Genomic DNA, 16,472 nt, shown 5'->3' with positions numbered 1-16,472 from the left:
CATGTGGATTCTGAAGATTGAACTCAAGTCACCAAGCTTTAGGTCAAAAGCCTTTACCCACTAAACTATCTGACTAACCACCCCTGTCCAAAATATTTTATGTCTCTTTTTGCCTAGAATGTCATTCTCATCATGGTGATTATCTCTCCCCTCCCTCCAATGAGGTTACTACTTTTCGAAGGTTGGGGTCAAATTTTACCCACTTCTGTATTTTCTTCTGCAGGATTATGATGGTGTTTGTCCTTACTCACTGACCGAGAGCTCTTCAGGGAGAAACTCTCGCCTTTTTCATTTCTTTAGCCTTAGTCCATAGATGTCCGACATACCATAGGTATTACGTAAATAAAGACTGAACAAAGGTAATAAAAAGTTTGGAGGAAAAAAATGAATAGTTTGAAGCTGGGGGGTATATACAGTTCAGTGGTACAGTACTTGCCTAACAAGCACATCACCATGCATTCAGTCTCCGGCACTAAGAAACAAAAGTGCACAAGTAGTAAAAGCTAAGATTGAACAGTTTCTCGGGTGAGATGTTGAAGAGACTTGGAAGACAGAAAAAGAATATGGGTATATTCGGCAGGCAGCGGGGGAGCCATCAGTCTTTCTCATACACCAGAAATTCATGCTCGTTTGCCTCCCACCTAACCATGCACCCCTCCATCTCTCAGCTCCAAGTTCCCCCAGTTGTTCACCTGGCCAGTTACCTACAATATACATGGTTTGCTGCCCTCTCAGCCAGACACACAGGGGCCTGTTTCCTTCTTTCCCCCTTCCCTGCCTGGGCTGGGAAGCAGGCCAGGGTTAGCAGAGACTGGCTGGCACAAGCTGGGTGGTGCCAGGGACAGCCTATACAGTGCCAGGTGGTGCCTTGGGTTCCAGGCTGAGCTGGTAACCCTGATAACCTTCTGCCTGCGAACACACCTACCCCTCACTCACCCCACCTCTACTTCCTAACCCCCACCTCCATCCAGGCTTTGGAAGGGGGCACAGGGCCAGACAGACCCGAGGGACTTTGGCTCCATCTCTACAAAAGGGCACTCTGAGTCAGCCTGCTCCCCTCAAGGTTTGCTCCTCCCCCACCCAGCTCCTATTTCCGATGCACGTAGAGCCCGTACACACCGTGTCCTGGGACACCCCAGCCAGCCGCATGGCTTCCCTGTGCCCCAGCCCCTGGCCTCCTCTGTTGATCCCGGCCCCTGCTGTGCAGCTGCTGCTGTTGCTGCTGCTAGTGCCTGCTCATCCCCAGAGCCTGTCCTGGATGCAGGGGGATCCCTCCATGGGAGAAAGTTCATCTGGGGAAGATGATCCACTGGGTGGGGTGGATCTGCCCAGTGAAGAGGATCCACCTGGAGAGATAGATCCACGTGGTGGAGAGGATCCACCTGTAGTTAATTCTAAACTCGAAGAGGAGGGCTCTCTGAAGTTAGAGGATCTACCCACTGTTGAGTCTCCTGAGGACAGTCAAGGTCCCCTTGGGGACAAAAAAGGTAAGTGGTCATGAGCCTCCAAACCTAGGCTCAGGTAGGTTCATACCTTCCTTCTCCATATCCCAGTGGTGGCAGAGAGCATACAGAAAGGAAGCTATACTCTAATGGGTAGCCCTTCTCCCCTAATAGGGGAAAGAAAAAAAAGGAAACAATAGTTGGAAGAGATGAGAAAGGGGGATTGAAGAGGAGAAAGAGCTGATGAACCTGCAGAGATGGAAAAAGAGGTGGAGAGCAGGGGGAAAAAGAATATGCGGGAAGGGAAAAGATTGTGTGTGTGTGTGTGTGTGTGTGTGTGTGTGTGTAGGGGGTCCAGAGGGAGACTATGACTATCATCAATTTGCAGTGAAGATGAAGAATAGGAAGAAGGAATCAACAGAGGAAATTTGGTTTGGGATGGGTGGAGGGTGAACAGGGTCTCCCTAGGTAGACCAGGTTGGCCTTGATCCATGATCCTGCTGCCTCTGCCTCAGAGTGCTGGGATTTCAGGTGTGTCCCACCATGCCTGGCTCCAAGCCAGAAACTTTCAGAAGGGAGCTGGAGACTAGGAAGGGCAGAGGGCTGAGTGGTAAGGTGGGGTGACTGAAGGAGAAAGGGCTCATCTACTGATGTGGGTCTGCCAACTGTGGCCTCCATCCACTAATCCAGACCCTGCAACACTGTTTGCACACTACAGTCTGTTAGGCAGTAGGTCTGTGGTTTGCTCTCCCAGCAGTGGATCTATGTGGTGGCAGTCAGTCCTCTATGCTTTGTACCCAGTCTGCTTCAGTCATCTCTGTTAGTGATATGCCCTTGTGAGACATTCACATTTGTGAGTCCTTGTCAGGGATGGAGGAAACTCATCTTCTGGCTACTGGAAAGAGACCAGGCTCTAAGACTGGGATTGTTCATTCTTATTTATGCAGAGGACAGCCATGGCCACAGTCATTGGAGCTACAGAGGTGAGATACCTGCCCCCTACACAGACCCCAATCAGAGAGCCTAGCCCTGCTGATCTGCCATTCCCAATACCAGTCACCTCTCCCTCTAGTCCCTACCCACATCCCTAATTTCTAGTTCTCAGCTCTGAAGCTCCTTGACTCCACCTCCTTCATTTTAACCGTTCCCTGCCCTCGTCATCAGACTTCTTGCAACATATTCTCTCACCCCAGACACTCCGCCCTGGCCCCAGGTGTCCCCAGCCTGCGCTGGCCGCTTTCAATCCCCGGTAGATATCCGGCCCGAGGCCACCGCGTTCTGCCGCACCCTGCCACCCCTGGAGCTGCTGGGCTATGAGCTCCAGCCTCTCCCGGAACTGAGCCTGAGCAACAATGGCCACACCGGTGAGGGGTCTGGAGCGGGGCCTCAGGGAAGCCACCTTGACTTTGTGGGGTGGGGTGGGGCGGGACCAATGGAGAAAAGGGGACAACCGGCCGCGGTGTTTGGGGGTTCCCCCGACGGATTTACCAGGTGGTTGGATGTCTCTCACCTGCTACTCCCCACGCAGTACAGCTGACTCTGCCGCAGGGACTGAAGATGGCTCTGGGACCCGGGCAGGAGTACCGGGCCTTGCAGTTGCATCTGCACTGGGGGACTTCAGACCACCCGGGCTCAGAGCACACAGTCGATGGCCACCGTTTCCCTGCTGAGGTGGGCATCAGGCAGTCCCAAGAGAAGCAAAAGAGGTGTGATCAGTTATGGCCTCAATCTGACCCTCTCATCCTCTGTAGATCCATGTAGTTCACCTTAGCACCGCCTTCTCAGGATTTCAGGAGGCCTTGGGGCGCCCAGGCGGCCTGGCTGTGTTGGCTGCTTTTCTGCAGGTACCAGACTTGACACCCACCTTCCCTGCCGGAAGTGCTTCTTGCTCCTAGTGATGCCATTTCAGCATGCTCAGGCAGGTCATTAGCTCATCAGTTCATTCATTGAACCAGTGAACCAAGCAGGGGACCACAAAAAGGACTCAGAAGCAGTAGTGCCTTTTCTTCAAGAAGCCCACAACCAGTACAGAAGGCTGACATGACAGACATAGGAACACCATAAACAGTGGTCACAGAGGATGTGAACTTGAAGCCTTGACTGGTAGAAAAGAAAGAGGACTATAACACATAGAGGGAACAGTATGCACAAGAATACTGCTCACTCTGAGATTGTCAGGTGGAAGCCACTGGGCCCAGGAGTCATTACTTTACTTCTGTGACCCACCATTTCTCCTTCATGGAATGTTGCATTTAGGGACCTCTTTGTGCCTGTAATGATCAAGGTTGTATACCCGTGGTGAGATACCCCCTAGACTCACTAATGTTACGTACAAAGTTCAGAGAGGTACCTTGTCAGGCCTACACCCCCAGAGTGAAATTCATGAATTATTAAAGTGAATGCAGAGGTGCTCACTTCAGCAGCACATATACTAAAATTGGAATGATATAAAGAAGATCAGCATAGCCCCTGAGCAAGGATGACACACAAATTCATGAAGAGTCCATATCACACACACAAAAAAGTGAATGCACAGGTAACAGAAGTCCAAAATGTTGTAGAGATTTTGCAGGGGACCGTGGAGGGTATGTGGCAGTCAGAATGAACAAACTAAAGAATAGCAAGGCCCAGGTCACAAAGCAGCTCTTCCTCCCTCTTCCTCCTCCTCTTCCTCCTTCTCCCTCCTCCTTTTCCTCCCCCTCCAGTCCACCAAGCTTCTTCATTTGCAAAACAAAAGTAATAGAATTTAATAAAATTTTATGTTGCCTTAGCATTCTCAGGGGTGAAGGATGGGGAAAGACTATGGGATCCCATGTTCAGGCCTCTAACAGTGGTCCTAGATAAAAATATCAATCTGTTTTGCATCATTGCCCCACCCCCACAGGAGGGCCCAGAAGAAAATGGTGCCTATGAACAGTTGCTGTCACATTTGGAAGAAATTACTGAGGAAGGTCAGTTTGCAACTTGCCTTTGGAGCCTAAGAGAGAATGGAAATATAGAAAGGGTTGAGGGTGAACTGGCTCTGAGCTTGGTAATAATTGTGAAACTGACCAGAAGCAAACAGGAATAGGCAAACTGCTGTCTACAGACTTGATGATTAAAAACCAAAACCAATCAGAAAACAAAATTAGACAAAAAGGTCAAATAGGGTGAAACAAAAAAGAAAAGTATTTAAAACTTAGTATTGAGTGTGAAAAGAAACTTTTAAGTTTTTAAATTTTATTTTTATTTTTTATGTGTGTAAGTGTTTTGCCTGCATGTATGTAAATGTGACCATGTTGTGCAATGCCCATGGAGACCAGAAGAGGGAGTCAGATCCCCTGGAACTGGATTTATGGACAGTCATTAGCTACCATATAGGTACTGGGAACCGAACCTGGGTCCTCTACAAGAACAGCCAGTGCTCTTAACTGCTAAGCCATCTCTCCAGCCCTCTAAACTTTTTTTGAGAACTATCATTCATAAATGTCAATTTTTTTTTTTTTGGTCTTTTTGAGACAGGGTCTCCCTGAAGCCCCAGCTGTCCTGGAACTCACTATGTAGACCAGGCTGGCCTTTGAACTCACAGAGATCCACCTGCCTCTGCCTCCTGAGTGCTGGGATTAAAGGCGTGCGCCATCACGCCCGGCCCAAATGTCAATTTTTAAAAATATTTTATTTATTATTTTTATTCTATGTGTATGAGTGTATTGCCTGCATGTATGTGAGTGCACCCGTGTTGTGCAATGCTGCAGAGGTCAGAAGAGGGCTTCGGATTTCCTGGAACTGGAGTTAAGGACGGTTCATAGCCGCCATGTGGGTACTGGGAATCAAACCCAGGTCCTCTGCAAGAGCAGTCAGTGCTCTTAACCACTGAGCCATCTCTCCAGCCCCAAATGTCAAATATTTTACATTTATAGATACTCTGGAGCAATTAGAGCAAGGCATGGTACCATAATATGCCTATAATCCCAGTACTTGAGAGGTTGGCTATATACTGAATTGGAAGCCAGCCTGGGCTACATGAGAACATGTCTCAAAAAAGGTTGAGAATATAGCTTAATGGCAGAGCTAGGTCTTAGCATGTATGAGGCCCTAGATTTAATTCCCAACACTGCAAAAACACTTTTGGTGGTGTTCTACTTAGGTTTGCATTGCTGTGATAAACTCCTGACCAAAAGCAACTTGGGGAGTAAAGGGTTTATTTTGCCTCACACTTCCAGGTAGCAGTCCATCACTGAGGGAAGTCAGGGCAGGAGCTCAAGGAAAAACTGAAGCAGAGATCATGGAGGAGCACTGTTTATTTCTTTGCTCCTCCTGGCTTGCTCAACTACTTTTTAAAAAATATTTTATGTGTTTGAGTGTATTGCCTGCATGTATGTGAGTGCACCCGTGTCGTGCAATGCCACGGCAGTTAGAAGAGGGCTTTGGATTCCCTTGGAACTGGAGTTAAGGACGGTTCATAGCTGCCATGTGGGTGCTGGGAATCAAACCTGGGTCCTCTGCAAGAGCAGTCAGTGCTCTTAACTGCTGAGCCATCTCTCCAGCCTTCAACTACTTTTCTTATATAGCCCAGGCCCACCTGCTTAGGGATGGTGCCACCCACAGTGGTCTGGACCCTCCTATATCAATTAGCAATCGAGAAAATGCCCCATAGACCTGCCCACAGTCAATCCGAGACAGGAAATTCCTCAACTGAAGGTCCCTCTCCCCAGATGATGCTAGTTTGTGTCAAGTTAACGAAAACTAACAAGCACAACTGGAAAGCTCCTTTCCAGTCTCTGGGTCATTTTAAACCTCACTTTACTAGACTTTTAGGTTTTTACTAAATTGGAAACTACAGAGCTTTTGGAGTTTTTGTGTCTGTTTTTGTAGTTACAAACATTAAATTATTTACAAGTTATTCTCTCTGTGTACGTGTGTGTGTGTGTGTGTGTGTGTGTGTGTGTGTGTGTTACTAGGAATAGAACATGAGGCCTTTACCACTGAGCTACAGCCCAGCCCCATTTTCTCCTTTTATGTCAATCTGACTCTAAATCAGTGGTCTGGCATGGTATAGGGGTGTACAAGGAAGAACACCAAAGGAGGATTTAAGAGCTCTTTCCTCAGGACTAGAGAGATGACTCAGCTGTGGAGAGCTGGCTCAGCAGTGTGAAACCTCCCCCAACTGCCCAGCACCCTTTACTTCCTTTTGGATTATGTCTTATGTGGAATTTTGAAAAGGAGCTATACATTCGAAGGAAATAGTGGAACTGTGCGTGTGCCTGGGAGCCCCCAGGGAAGGCAATCCAAATGAGACCTCAACACAGATCCTCTCACAGGCTCAAAGACTGAGATCCCAGGTCTGGATGTATCTGCACTGTTACCTTCCGACCTCAGCCGTTACTACCGATATGAAGGGTCTCTAACCACACCACCCTGCAGCCAGGGGGTCATCTGGACTGTGTTTAACCAGACAGTGAAACTGAGTGCTAAACAGGTAAGGGTGGGGTGTCATGTTGATACAGGGTCTTGGGGAATGGGGATTGTGGGAAGCAATAATAACAGGTCAAGGGGCCATAAGGTGGATGGGTGGAGATTGAGGGCTAGAGACTCTTGTTTCTTTTTATACCTTGAACCCAATTGTACTGTCTATTGACTTCCCTAGCTCCACACTCTCTCTGTTTCCCTGTGGGGACCATATGATTCTCGGCTACAGATGAATTTCCGAGCCACACAACCTTTGAATGGGCGAATGGTTGAGGCCTCCTTCCCTGCTGGAGTGGACAGCAGCCCTGAACCAGGTGCACGGTTGGGGGATAGCCTGTATTGCCATATCCCCAGCCATGGGTCCCTCCTCTTCTGTGTCTTCATTTGTGCGAGAGTCTGTCATGGGTACTCATGGGCCCTAACTTTAATGCCTCCTTTTTCTCTTCAGTCCACATGAATTCCTGCTTTGCTGCTGGTGAGTCTGGTTCCTCTTGTTCCTCATGCTGATGGACACCCTTTGGTATCATTCAGCCCCAGAAGCTAGTCAAGACTCTCTCCTTTCTTTCTGTGCAGAACAGATCCCCTCCCCAAACCAGTATGAGAGTCAGATCATGGTAGGGAATTCCACCCAACCTTGAACCTCTGGCTTAGTTGATCAGAATGAAGCTCCAGAAATCTTCTAAAATGCCCTTCTCCCAACATGCCTTTTACCTTTTTAGGAAGGAAAATAGTGCTTATCTGACCCCTTCTTAGCTATCTACTCCCATTCACCATCTGGCCTGTTCTGGAGACTGAAGCCTGGGGTTTGCCTGAACACTCAGAGCAAGGTTCAGACATGCAATGAAGTCAGCTTGGAGGGGAACCCTGTGGACCTGTGGCACTTGCTGAGGCAGCCCATCTCTCCCTCCCAGGTGACATCCTAGCACTGGTTTTTGGCCTTCTCTTTGCTGTCACCAGCATCGCTTTCCTTGTGCAACTTTGGAAGCAGCACAGGTATTTATGATCTTCCCTCAGCACAGGCCCCCTCTCCCTTTGTGCAGTCCAGAACGCTAGGACTCATGCAAATGAGCTCATCCAGGACCAGTTTTCTGATTCTGGTTTCTTGTTGTATAGACACAGAAGTGAGATCAAAGGTGGTGTTAGCTACAGCCCAGCAGAGATGGCAGAAACTGGAGCATAGGACAGAGACATCAACTAGAGGAATCTAGACACCTTTTCCTGTCCTGCCGCTTATACAGTCTCTTTTTAACGACCATGGAACTTTTCCATATTTTAAAACTTTCTTTTCCTTAAATTACTGCAATGAGGTCTTACAGTAAAAAAGCAAGGTTGGATTCAATTATTGATGGTACATGCAGTCAAATGCTCTACACTGAGCTATACCCATACTATGTATCCCAGGAAGGCCTTGAACTTTGGGGGGGTTGGTATTAGGGTTTGAACCCAAGACTTTGCACATACTAGGCCAGTGCACTGCCACAGACAGAACTAAACCTCCAGCCCCTGGCCTTGAACTCTCAATCTTCCTGCCTCAGCCTCCTGAGTACTATGATTGCAGGCAGGGACCACCATGCCTGGCTCCCTCAAATTATTTTTAAAATAAATATTTCTAATAAAACATGTGTAAGTTGTTTTTGTTCCTTGAATCAAAAAGAATGGTGTATTAATTTCCTGTTACTGCTGTAACAAACCACCATAAGCTCAGCAGTAATACTCCTACAGTCCCAGAGGCTAGATGTTCATGAATTCTGTGTGCTAACATCCAGGTGTCAGTGAGGCTGTACCCTTTCAGTCTTTCATAGGGTGGAATGTTTAATTTTTTAGATCCAGATGCTAACTACATTCCTTGCTCAAGGCCTCTTCATATTACCCCAATAGCTTGCATCCATTGTCACATGATCTACTTGACACCCCCTACCCCTGCCCAACACACTATTCTTTTTTCCTTTTCTGAGACAGAGTCTTACTATGTAGTCTAGACTGAAATCAAGACTCACAATCCTTCTGTCTCAGCCTCCTGAGTGCTGAGATTCCAGCCTGTACCACCATGCCTGGCTCTTTTATTTATTAGTTTTATTTTATTTTATGTATATGAGTGTATTGCCTGCCTGCATGCAAGTGCACTCATGTTGCACAATGCCCAAGGAGATCAGAAGACGGTGTTGGATTCCCTGGAACTGGAGTTATGGAGGTTTTTAGTCATTATGTGGGTGCTAGGAATCAAACCTGGGTCCTCTGCAAGAGCAGCCAGTGCTCTTAACTGCTGAGCCATCTCTCCAGTCGCTCTTTGCTCCCTTTTGTGAAGGCTTTGTGATTATATTGGTCCTGCCTAGTTAACCTAAGATAGCTCCCCATCTCAGATCATTTGCTCAGTGACATAGTCCCTCCTTCTGAGTGAGGTAACATTTCCCAGAATGAGAATCTTTGGGGGAGGGCACACAGTAGTTTGTGTCAGGAGGTGTGTGGGCTATAACCGCCAGGCTTAAATTCACATTGAAGCTCTCGACCTTTAACCCTCATGGAGCAAAGTCTGTCTCTTCCTTAGAATGCCTTAGCCAGTACGTTTTGGAACAGTTGAACCATGGATGGCAGCTCTGCTTTGCAGGGAGTAAGGGCCAGGACCTTGCCCAAGGTTCACAGAGCCTGCTCACTGAACCCAGCACCCACCCCACAGCTCCCATTGAAAATGAGATGCAGAGATGGGACTCAGGCCCTGCTCATTCATGGATCCTTCCAGCTCCACTGCCAACCAAAGAAAGGTTTAAAGGGCCCTGGCATGCCAGTAACATCAGCTTTATTGGGTTGAGGTGGCAACTATATAGCCTGGTAGGCAGCAGGGCCAACCCTTACAAGTTGTTGAGTTCCAGCAGGGTCTGGTCCAAGGTCTGGTGAATCTCCACGTTCTCCTCCTTGGCGCTAGCCAAAGTCTCTGTGAGGGGAAGCAGCAGGTGAGGATGGTGGGGAAACAGGAGAAAGGAAGATGAGGGAGGGAGACATGGACTGGAGGAGGCGACACAGACACAGACACAAAACCTATTAGGAGACACAAACACACACAGGCCTTCATGGACCTTAGGCCTATGGCAGGGGCAAATGGGTGGACTGAGCAGACACAGATGCCTTGGGGTCATGCGGATGGATCGGGAAGTCTGTGTCGTACACTGGTTACCCTCCTTTCGAAGGCTTAGGAAAGTTCGAAACAGAAGGAAAGACAAAGGTTTTTGTCAGGAAAAGGAGGAACAGACAGACAGACTAGGGGCAGAAAACAGACCTGCAGCCGCTGTGAAAGCCCCTCTTGCAGACATCCAATACTTTTCCGACCATCATTCCAGACCTTTTCTGACCTTCAGCCTTCTCCCCTGTGCCTCACCACCCGATTTCCCTTCTAGTAATTCTATCAGATCCTAGGACTAAGTCTCCAAGGTCAGTGACAGGCTGCGGTGGTGGTGGTGGGGTGCTTGATGGGCTCAAATATGTCCACATGCATTGACGATCAGAAAGTGGCAGACTGGGAGTTCCATGCAGAGGAGATCTGTGTGGGCCACTGTGCTTTGTGGGAGGGCTTAGTGCAGTGGAGTAAGTATCACAAGATTGAGGGTATCAGTGAGTGAACCAGTGCTTTGACAGTGATGGGGTCTGGTAGGAGGGGTAGGAAAACAGCATAGAGACCAAAGTTCAGAGTTTATTAAGCAGCAGAGGGGTGGTGGATAGGTAGAAGGATAAAGCCAGAGTGGGTGGTGGGAGTGATGGACGTGCTCCCTAGGTTGTGCCCAACCTGGCTATGCAATGTTGCCAATTTGTGCTCCTCCTGCCTGCCCCTTCCCCACAGAGAGAATGGAAAGAGAGGAGAGATAGGGGCCTGCAAGGCCACACTTCTGTGGGCTCAGAGGGAGGTGATGTCGTTGAGTGCGTTGTCTAGCTCCTCACTGATGGCCTTGTACTTCATCTTCTGTGCATAGACTTCATCTGAGGAGTCCGAGGAGGGGGACCGGGTGGGAGTGTGGGGAGAGGGAATGGAGAAAGGGAAGAGAAAAGGAAGAGAAAGAATGATGGAAAGAAAAATAGTATCAGAGAGATGGACAGAAAGAATGAGGCCAGAGAACAGGCCAGATGGCAGTTAAGTCTTCCTCCTCCCCTTTCTCTACCCCTATCTCCCTTGTCCTTCTCTGCACCCCAACTTCCCACCCTCCCCTGAAGCATCTATCTCCCAGGAACCAGCGGGCAGTGCTCTGAGCAGGCAGGGGCGAGTGCTTAAGAGGGAAAGGAAGGGTGCAGACCAGAAAGGTCTAAGTCCTAAAGTTGGAGATAAAATTCCTGCTTGTCTGAGAAGATCAGAAGCAAGAGGCATGGAAATGAATGGAAATGAAGGGTTATCCGAATCAAAAGGAAAAGCAACCTTAGGTCCAACAACATTGTTGATAATAGAAATAACCACAGACTAGCAAATATCTAGATGTTTGTTTGTGCCAAGTGTAGCTTAAAGAAGTACCTTCCATTAACAGTATCTTGTAAATCCTGATATTTAATCAAATAGTGTCTGGGGATATAACTCAGTGGCAGAGCACCTGCCTAGCATATGTGAGGCATCGGTTCAATCCCCAGCACTGCGGGAGGGATGGGAGGTGTCTGTGTAATATGATTCTCTTGTGGTGCCCTTGGAGATAGCATTTGTTAGATTAGTGCTAGGCACTAATGGGCCGCAGACCAGTAGCATCAGCATCGGGGAGCTGGTTGCCTATGCCTGTAATCTCAGCACTCTGTGCAGAGCCAGGATGATCAGCCCAAGTTTGAAGCCAGTCTACTCTACAGAGTAAGAACCTGTCTCAAAGATATATTAATTAATTTACTAGTCCAAAGTCAGCAGTCACTTGGAGACAGGATCCAGAATCTATAGATTTTTAAAAATCGGCCTGTCATGTACTCTGCCACTTCAGCCCTCAGGAATCTTCGTGTGTGTGTGTGTGTGTGTGTGTGTGTGTGTGTGTGTGTGTGTGTGCGCGAGTGCACCCGCAAATCGGCCTGTCATGTACTCTGCCACTTCAGCCCTCAGGAATCTTCGTGTGTGTGTGTGTGTGTGTGTGTGTGTGTGTGTGTGTGTGTGTGTGTGTGTGAGCGAGTGCACCCGCCCTGGCATGTGTGTAGAGGTCAGATGACAACTTTGGATGTTGGTCTTTGGTTCTCACTTTTCACCTTGTTTGAGACAGGGTCTTATCACCAGTTCATACCAGGCTGGTTGCCTCAAGGGCTTCCCATTCTCTGGTTTCCACCTTCCATCTCACCATAGGAGCACTGGATCACAGACACACACTGTGTCTAGCTTTTTCGTGGGTTCTGGGGATCCAAACTCATGTTCTCACATTTGTATACAAGTGCTTTACCCATAGGGCCATTTCCCTGGCCCAAGAATCTGTTTTGGAGGCCAGAAGGAGTCAGATCCCCTTCAACCAGAGCTACAGATGGTTGTTAGCCACCATGCAGGTGCTGGGAACTGAACCCAGGTCCTCTGCAAGAGCAGCCAGTGCTCTTAACCTCTGGGCCATCTCTTCAGCCCCCCAAGAGTCTGTTTTTCACTCTAGGTGATCCTAATTCCTTCTTAAGTTGAACAAGCACTGGAGTGGCCTGCCACAATTCCTTGAATTGTGGACATAGCCCACCAGAATCTGTGGAGTCCTGGATGGTTCACCCTAGCTTAGCAAGTACAATGGGACAAGGGACAGGCTGACTGTGATGGGTGTGAGGGAGCATTTCTTTTACCTTCAAGGTCATCGATGGTTTTCTCCAACTTTGCCACAGACCTTTCGGCAAACTCTGCTCGGGTCTCAGCCTGGGAATAATGAAAGGATGGGGACATGGCAAAGAATAAGGTCCTCCCAGAGGTCACCCTTTCCTCCCCTCCTCCCCAGTTCCCTGCCACAGGCAATCTCTAGCTGGATGGAAGAGAGTGCTCACCTCTTTCAGCTTCTCCTCCAGAAGTTTGATCTCCTCTTCATATTTGTCCTCTTTGGTAGAATACTTTAAGGGACATACACACACCATCAGTAAATCATCTCTTTGATTCCGAATCTTTCATTGAGCCCCTCAGGGTCCTGCTGACTTTGCCTTCATTGAGCACCCATCCTACCTACCTGAAGCCTCCCCTCCTCCCTGTAGGACCCCATCCTCACTGCCCCTCTGCCCCCTCTACCTTGTCAGCTTGCGCTTCCAGGGATTTCAAGTTGTTGGTAACAATTTTCAGCTCTTCCTCTAGGTCCCCACATTTACTGCATGGGTGTGTGGCAGGTGGGATGTGAGGGCACAGTGAGGTGAGACAGTGGGTGTGGCACGGGGGGGGGAGAAGAGAAGAGAGAGCCAAGTGGTGAGAGTGACAGCAGGCAGAGTTTGGAGGCCCCAGCACCACCCCACCCCCCAGATGCAGGAGAAAGACAGCAGCCTGAGATGCTGAGCCAGGAGAAGGCCATGTAAGACAACACCATTGCCTAGAAAGATCCAGAGAGGTTACTACCTCCTCCTCTGAGGCCATCAGCGACTTGAGGGCCTGGTCCATGGTTCGAAGTTCCTCCTCCAGCTGCCTGGCTCGGCTGAGGGCAGCAGGCATGGGTCAGAGGATAAGACCTGTTCTTGTGGCCCCAGGCGTGGGAAACTGCCTGCCCACTGAGCATAATGCCCTACAGCCACTGGCTCAGACCAAGTTCTGCTGTTCCCTTCCCTCCCCCAGGGCATCCTCACCTCTCAGCCACCTCAGCTCTCTCTTCTGAGCGCTCCAGCTCTCCTTCCAGGATCACCAGCTTCCTGGCCACCTGAGGGGAAGTGGAAGAGGGAAGAAGGTCAACGGTGACCGACTGCGCCCTTGGGGGTTATGGGTGGGAAGGAAGTGGGGCAAGGTTGTTACCTCCTCATATTTGCGGTCTGAGTCCTCAGCGATGTGCTTGGCCTCCTTCAGCTGCATCTCCTGTAGCTCCATCTTTTCCTCATCCTTCATGGCCCGGTTTTCAATGACCTTCATTCCTCTGAGAAGCAAGGAGAGAAGTGCGTGTAGGGTCTGCACCAGCTGAGAAAGCCTGCCTCCCTGAGCAGTTCCTGATGTGCCTCCCTCCAGGGCCCCCAGCCCACCTCTCGCTCTCATCAGCTGCCTTCTCAGCCTCCTCTAGCTTTTGCAGGGCTGTAGCCAGGCGCTCCTGGGCCCGATCCAACTCCTCCTCTACTAGCTGAATGCGGCGGTTCAGGGAAGCCACATCTGCCTCAGCCTGTGGGTTAGAGGGCAGAGGTCAAAAGGGTTTGTCTGCCTTAGATAAGTTATTGCCAAGCTCCAGAGGATGACAGTAAGAATCTTCTCCTGAATCTTGGGCTTCCGGGCTTTTGGGTGTCCAGCTTGTCTTCCTCCCATCGAAACCATCTTGTCCAGACTCTGGATTCCAGCTGAAAACTTGCATTTGCCACTAGCTCCACTCCCCTGCAGTAGGGCCTCTTCTGCCCCTGTGCATGGTTAGTACCCAGATAGTCAGTTCCTTAACTCTTGAGAACCCTCCAAATACCAAAACCAAATCTGAGGCAGCCCTGATTCCTACATGGCAGAGCCTGGCTCAGGTAAGAGGGTAGGGAAAAATCAAGACAGTCAGACTGCCGCCTCTAAAAGCAGCTGATGACAGATTCAAAAGTCTGCCAGGCAGACTCCCATCGAGGGACTTAAGAGGGGAGCCAGGCTAAAAGGGGCATTCGTGGCAATATCAAGTGGGGAGGAAGTACAAGTGACAGCTCCTCAGACTCTGGTCTTTAATATGGAAGCAAAACCGTAGAGGTTTTGGAGAAGATCCCTAAAAACTGAGGATACCCTGAGAAGAGAGAGGCAGGTGGAGCAAGACGGGCTCCCACAAAGGAAGGTGATAGCAGTAATGTGGTTTTAAGAGCACTGGCTCTGAGTCATCTTTGAGCCATGGCTCAGCCACTCGACGCTTGTTATGTGACCTTGAGCAATGAATTCAGCCTCCCTAAGCCTCAGTTTCCTCCTTCATGAATCAGACTTAAGAATCACAGCTCCTCCTTAGGACTCTTCTGAGATAATGCACTATTAATCAACAGCACCATGAAGGAGGTACAGAAAACTAAATGTTTTCTAACTCCCTGCTAGATTTAGTGAACTGAGATCTCCAGGGAGGGGGCTTGGGAATCTTACATCTTTTTTGTTTTTTTAGTTCCCAATTGATTCTAATGATAAGCCACTTTTGAGAAACAGTGAAGTAACATAGACAAAACATTTTGAATACATTGCCTGTATAGATTACGTCCTTTATAAATGTTAGATAACCCTATCTCTTTCTCCAAGACAAAATCAGTGAAACCCCTATAGAAATTTAAGATCAGAAAGGAGAAAGGACCAGTATAGGAGAAGGAGTGGAGGGAGGAGCCGGGTGGCAGGCAGCACTGGGCAGAGGGTATAGAAGGCAGGCCCTGGTAGCACTGCAGGACAGGAGAAACACATCACCATATATAGAAAGTGGATTATAGCTTGTCCTCCAGGTGCTAAAGGCACCTGGAGCTTGGCCACCTAGAAAAACAAGAGCCCATCATGGGCACAGGGCCCAGTGACTCAGTGTGGAAACATTCTGGACACAGCACTGGTGTTGGTAAGAATGACTCTGGGGGACATTAGGGGGACTGCTCTAGAGAGATGACAATGGACTGGAAAAACTCTTCTTGGTGGTAGGATGCCAACAAATGACTGCAAAGTTTGGAAAGTCCTGGGGTCCTCAACTGTCTGACATCTGCCATTTCTGTTCTTCTGAGCTATAGATGCTGGCTGCCCTCCAACAAATGGACAGACAGCACTGTCCCCACTGGACAAATGGAAAACAAGAGAGAAGGGAGAAACTGAGGCACAGTGTAAATTAACTGCTGTGTTCAAGGTCACACTATAAAATTGGGCTGCATTTCCTATCTATTGCTGGCCCTGTGCCCCAACTGTCTCCCTGCCCCCCATTTACCCCTCCATCCAGCTCCTTGGGTTTCCAGTCCTGCCTCCAGCTGTACTGAGCCTTGGTTATTTATAGAGTATCAGATGCCCAGGGCCGACTTTGCTAGCAGCTGCAGGTCAGTTCCCTCCCAAGTAGAGCTGGTGGACAACCAAAACTAAGGGCTGGAGGTCAAAGAAGCCCAACCCTGGGGGGCGGGTGGTGGTGGTGGTGGCGGTGGCTGGGAAATGGAGAATGGGTAACACAAACAGGAACACCAGCTCAGATATTCAGATCATGCCTTGTGCTAATCACCCCCCAGACCCTACCTATAGGCACATCTTAAATTTAAAATGAGAAACTGAGGCAAGAAGTAGTCAAAGTGCCACATCTAAAGTCATACAATCATTCTCCTGTCTTAAGGCAGGAGTTGGGAAGTCAGGTTGGGGGTTGGAGGGTGGGCAGAGACCTCAGGACAAGCACAGCCTGCCAAGGTGGCTGCTCTGGTAATTGTGACCCTCTCCCTCTGCCCTATGGCCTGGCATGGACTCGAGGTTGACAGCTTAATGAGGGTAAATGAGGAGCCTTTAGAACCTGAGCTGGGGTTCCAGGGCACAGCAGGGCTGCTGGTGCCAGA

The 16,472-nt window shown here is 49.1% G+C and overlaps 2 protein-coding genes and 1 non-coding gene across 7 annotated transcripts in view; 2 read left to right on the top strand and 1 right to left on the bottom strand.

Annotated features, from left to right (window-relative positions):
* Window positions 1-1,093: 1,093 nt before the first annotated feature.
* Window positions 1,094-8,198, top strand: Ca9 (carbonic anhydrase 9). Of its 2 annotated transcripts, XM_029567998.1 has the most exons (11): window positions 1,096-1,487; window positions 2,390-2,425; window positions 2,636-2,806; window positions 2,971-3,113; window positions 3,194-3,286; window positions 4,327-4,393; window positions 6,743-6,900; window positions 7,069-7,204; window positions 7,339-7,365; window positions 7,802-7,883; window positions 8,004-8,198. In XM_029567998.1, exons 1-11 carry the CDS (start codon window positions 1,097-1,099, stop codon window positions 8,068-8,070), a joined length of 1,371 nt encoding a protein of 456 aa, XP_029423858.1. In that variant the 5' UTR covers window position 1,096; the 3' UTR covers window positions 8,071-8,198. The 2 variants fall into 2 exon arrangements, with proteins under 2 accessions (XP_029423859.1, XP_029423858.1); XM_029567999.1 differs by lacking the exon at window positions 3,194-3,286 and having other exon boundaries at window positions 1,094-1,487.
* LOC115071939 lies at window positions 3,850-3,956 on the top strand. The gene has a single exon (XR_003850994.1). It is a non-coding gene; the product is annotated as a U6 spliceosomal RNA (small nuclear RNA).
* A 1,464-nt stretch (window positions 8,199-9,662) lies between the features above and the next one.
* Window positions 9,663-16,472, bottom strand: part of Tpm2 (tropomyosin 2) — an 8,239-nt gene continuing 1,429 nt past the window's right edge. Inside the window, exons 3-9 of one of the 4 annotated variants that reach the window (XM_008842376.2) lie at window positions 14,001-14,134; window positions 13,780-13,897; window positions 13,617-13,687; window positions 13,393-13,468; window positions 12,840-12,902; window positions 12,645-12,714; window positions 9,663-9,819 (exon numbers count right to left, since the gene is read on the bottom strand). In XM_008842376.2, the coding sequence (XP_008840598.1) occupies window positions 9,737-9,819; window positions 12,645-12,714; window positions 12,840-12,902; window positions 13,393-13,468; window positions 13,617-13,687; window positions 13,780-13,897; window positions 14,001-14,134 (615 nt within the window). In that variant the 3' untranslated portion in view covers window positions 9,663-9,736. Of the gene's footprint in view, window positions 9,820-10,552; window positions 10,857-12,644; window positions 12,715-12,839; window positions 12,903-13,074; window positions 13,151-13,392; window positions 13,469-13,616; window positions 13,688-13,779; window positions 13,898-14,000; window positions 14,135-16,472 lie in introns of those variants that run through there. The other 3 variants (XM_008842374.3, XM_008842377.1, XM_008842373.2) reach the window with 3 other exon arrangements.

Source organism: Nannospalax galili, unplaced genomic scaffold (genome assembly GCF_000622305.1).
Source record: "Nannospalax galili isolate Female #2095 unplaced genomic scaffold, S.galili_v1.0 scaffold341, whole genome shotgun sequence".
In the NCBI taxonomy this organism is placed as follows: domain Eukaryota; kingdom Metazoa; phylum Chordata; class Mammalia; order Rodentia; family Spalacidae; genus Nannospalax; species Nannospalax galili.
Note: the sequence above shows the minus strand (reverse complement) of the source record. Positions and strands in the feature narration are given on the sequence as shown.

Excerpts from the sequence above, each read along its gene's own strand:
- Ca9 (XM_029567998.1), top strand. The coding sequence starts at position 1,097 with ATGCACGTAGAGCCCGTACACACCGTGTCCTGGGACACCCCAGCCAGC. Across the intron at positions 2,426-2,635 it reads CAGTCATTGGAGCTACAGAG|ACACTCCGCCCTGGCCCCAG; the intron begins GTGAGATACCTG and ends CTCTCACCCCAG. Across the intron at positions 4,394-6,742 it reads GGAAGAAATTACTGAGGAAG|GCTCAAAGACTGAGATCCCA; the intron begins GTCAGTTTGCAA and ends ATCCTCTCACAG.